This window comes from Gymnoscopelus braueri (genome assembly GCF_963280865.1).
Source record: "Gymnoscopelus braueri genome assembly, chromosome: 2".
Classification (NCBI taxonomy): domain Eukaryota; kingdom Metazoa; phylum Chordata; class Actinopteri; order Myctophiformes; family Myctophidae; genus Gymnoscopelus; species Gymnoscopelus braueri.
The window spans coordinates 62,934,125-62,937,812 of NC_137604.1; the positions used below are offsets into that span (position 1 = coordinate 62,934,125).

Consider the following 3,688-nt stretch of genomic DNA (forward strand, 5'->3'; position numbering starts at 1 on the left):
TCTTTTCAATGTATGACATACTTCATTTTGAAAATAGCCGATCTACAATCTCAAAACTTTTCAGATAGCAACGTGTTTCTGAGCTTGTAGATCGGCTGCTTTCACTGGTTCAATTTTATCTTCAACAGACAACCTCAGCCTAGACAAAGCTATAGCACTATAGGTAGTGTTGCAGCCTGTCAATCCGAAGGTTGAGGGTTCGATTCCTGTTAATGGCAATAGGCTGAGATGTCCATTCAATCCGTTCTGCTTCCATCTCTCTCTCTCTTCAGTCTATTATGTTTCCATGTCTCTCTCTCTCTCTCTCTCTTCAATCTATTCCGTTTCCATGTCTCTCTCTCTATTCAATCTATTCCGTTTCCATGTCTCTCTCGCTCTCTCTCTCTCTTCAATCTATTCCGTTTCCATGTCTCTCTCGCTCTCTCTCTCTCTCTCTTCAATCTATTCCGTTTCCAAGTCTCTCTCTCTCTCTCTCTCTTCAATCTATTCCGATTCTCTCTCTCTCTCTCTCTTTCTCTTCAATCTATTCCGATTCTCTCTCTCTCTCTTTCTCTTCAATCTATTCTGTTTCTCTCTCTCTCTCTCTCTCTTTCTCTTCAATCTATTCCGTTTCTCTCTCTCTCTCTCTCTCTCTCTCTCTCTTTCTCTTCAATCTATTCCGTTTCTCTCTCTCTCTCTCTTTCTCTTCAATCTATTCCGTTTCTCTCTCTCTCTCTCTTTCTCTTCAATCTATTCCGTTTCTCTCTCTCTCTCTTTCTCTTCAATCTATTCCGTTTCTCTCTCTTTCTCTCTCTGTTCAATCTATTCCGTCTCTCTCTTCAATCTATTCCGTCTCTCTCTCTTCAATCTATTCCGTCTCTCTCTCTCTCTCTCTCTCTCTCTCTCTCTCTCTCTCTCTCTCTCTCTCTCTCTCTCTCTCTCTCTCTCTCTCTCCCCCCTGGCCCCGCTTATCGCTGCTTGCAGCTATATTTGTCATTGAATTTGTGCTTCTATGTCTTGGTGGTGCCTCTACCCATGATGGACTTCTTAGTGTTTCTCTCAGGTTTCAAAATGATTATGTAACACTTTGGTCCAAACAATGCCACCAAAATGCCAAAACTAGATGCTAAAATAGCAAAAACCTCCACTACATCTGCATATTTGCCTGGAGAGCTGACGTATGCTGGGATGAAGGTTATCCACACGGCACAGAAGATCAACATGCTGAAAGTGATTAACTTGGCTTCATTGAAGTTGTCTGGAAGATTCCTTGCCATGAATGCTAGGACAAAGCTGAGGAGTGCCAGTAAACCAATATAACCTAGTAACACTGCAAAACCAACTGTTGATCCAACATCACACTCATAGACTATCTTATCACTGTGGTATTGTGTGTTTTTATAAGGAGTTGGTGAGGCAGACACAAGCCAGGCTGTGCAGATCATTGCCTGGATGAAAGTAAGAGCCAGAACTGTTCCTCTCTGCTGCATAGCACCAAACCACTTCATAATGTCTGCACCCCCAGGCTTGGAGGCCTTGAACACAGCCAACACCACCATAGTCTTTACCAGGATACATGAGACACACAGCACAAAGCTGATCCCAAATGCTGCATGCCTCAGCTGACAAGTCCAAAGCCTGGGACGGCCAATGAACAGAAGTGGGCACAAGAAACATAGTTTCAGTGACAGCAAAAGTTGGAAGCTGAGTTCTGAGTTGTTGGCGCGTACAATGGGCGTGCTTCGATGATAGATGAAGATTCCTAGCACAATGGCACACATAAGTGTGCCTAACAATGAGATGGTTGTCAAGGAGATACCCAGGCCTTCATGGTAGGAGAGGAACTCCATGCTCTTAAGGACACAGTGGTCACGCTGGGGACTGGACCAGAAGTCCTCTGGACAACTGGTGCACTCTGTAGAGTCTAACAAAGAGGACAGAGAATAAGGACAGACAAGTACAGCATTATTCTTAAGATAGCCTACTGGACATCGCTACATAATGCAAACCTACCAGTCTCATTGCTGATCTCTCCCTCAGAACAAGCAATGCAGTCAAAGCAGCAGACAGGTTCTCCTTTCCTTCTGGCCACACGGGTTCCAGGGGAACAGCTCTCACTGCACACTGACCGAGGAGGCTACAGAAGAAAGCAACAACGATCAATTTCAGTCTAAGCTAAATTACATTCACATCAATAGTTATTTTAAAACGCCAAAGTCACCTTTGTAGATTCCAAGTTCCAGAAGATTCTGTCGTCATCAAGGATGAGTTGTACACCTCCGGAGGCAGTTTTCTTGACCACACCTAAGTTGTGAACCTTTGCGCTTCCATCAGGGAGCCATGCCCAGTTCATAATATCAGAGATTTGGTAGGAATCACCAGTCTCATCAAAATATACATGATCACAAGGTGATGTGGTGAAGTTAATCTTTTCCAGGTAGTGTAAAAGCTAGAAATTGTGATGAGCAAAATACTTAAAAAACAATTCAATAATAACACTGACAGGGATTGTTGTTATATTAACTACACCCTTGCTGTAAATCCAACACAACATAACCACAACTTTGTCCCAGCCTTCTACCTCTACTCAAGTTGTTGTTCCAAGTGGCTCAGACACAGATTGTACCTCAAAACATCTCGCCAAGAGAAAAAAGTTGTTATTTTGTTTTTTGAGAATCAAAGCCATGGCCTTGTGTACCAGCATGCAAGTACCTCCACATAGTAAGTACCCCCCAAAATATTATTTTAAAATTCTTCCAACGATGTCCTTACTATGTATTCATCATTATTCTAAATAGCGGAGGTTGTGTCCACCATGGTGCATCCGGCTTTGTCGAGTGTCTATACGAACACAATTGGCCTGTGTTCGGGGGAGGGAAGCTGGGCGGTGAGGGTGATATCACTGCATGTATTCCTACGGACTGGGGCGGCACCTGTCAGGGAGGGAGTGTTGGGCGGGAGGAGTAGGACAAAGGCTCTACGTCCGCCCAGTGGGGGCTCCTTACTGGCAAGTGTCAGTAGTGTGCACAAAAACAAAAAAGATCTAAATTTGAATTACTTTGTAACATATAAATTGTGAATTAATATTATACCTGCCATGGCTGTATTGTCTGCAAACTGGCACAGCTGTGCCCAGTGAAAGGCCCTCTTGCTGGCACACATTGCAACATGTCATGGAGGGCATGGGCCAGAGCATACACAGCCTTGTACACATTGTACTCTACCCTGAGTTCAGACACATCAAAAAGTGTACTTCCTGCTGTTCCTAGGTCCTCTTGCCCAGTACACACCCTTCCACCAGCATCCACCCACTCTGATGGAAGGGGTGCAAATTTACACTGAAATGTGTGCTCCCAAAACTGCCTCACCTGAAGAAACACAACAAAGACTAACTAAAACAACTTGTAGATATTTAAAGATGGGACTGTGGTACCCCATCTGTTTACCCCGGACAATGCCGGGGCTCCTCCCAACTGTCCACATCACTTGAATGTGAATCTATATTGATCATGTATATTGCATAGATGGAGTCAGCAATGTAGTTGTATTTGTGAAAAGCAGAAGTCGTGGATTATGAACGCAGAATGTTATTTTATTATCAAAACAAAGTTATTACAAACGTGTTTGAATTAATAACTTTAGACAGAGCAGGTCCTTAAATAGTCAGTTATTCTCTCCGCATCTTCCACGATAAAAACCTTCACCCCGC

At 43.6% G+C, this 3,688-nt stretch overlaps 1 protein-coding gene across 1 annotated transcript; it reads right to left on the reverse strand.

Moving 5' to 3' along the window:
- Positions 1-989: 989 nt before the first annotated feature.
- LOC308096702 (extracellular calcium-sensing receptor-like) lies at positions 990-1,760 on the reverse strand (the record flags this gene model as incomplete). The annotated part of the gene is made up of 1 exon (XM_080444116.1): positions 990-1,760. The coding sequence occupies one exon, from the start codon at positions 1,758-1,760 to the stop codon at positions 990-992; it is 771 nt and encodes a 256-aa protein (XP_080300242.1).
- Positions 1,761-3,688: the final 1,928 nt, after the last annotated feature.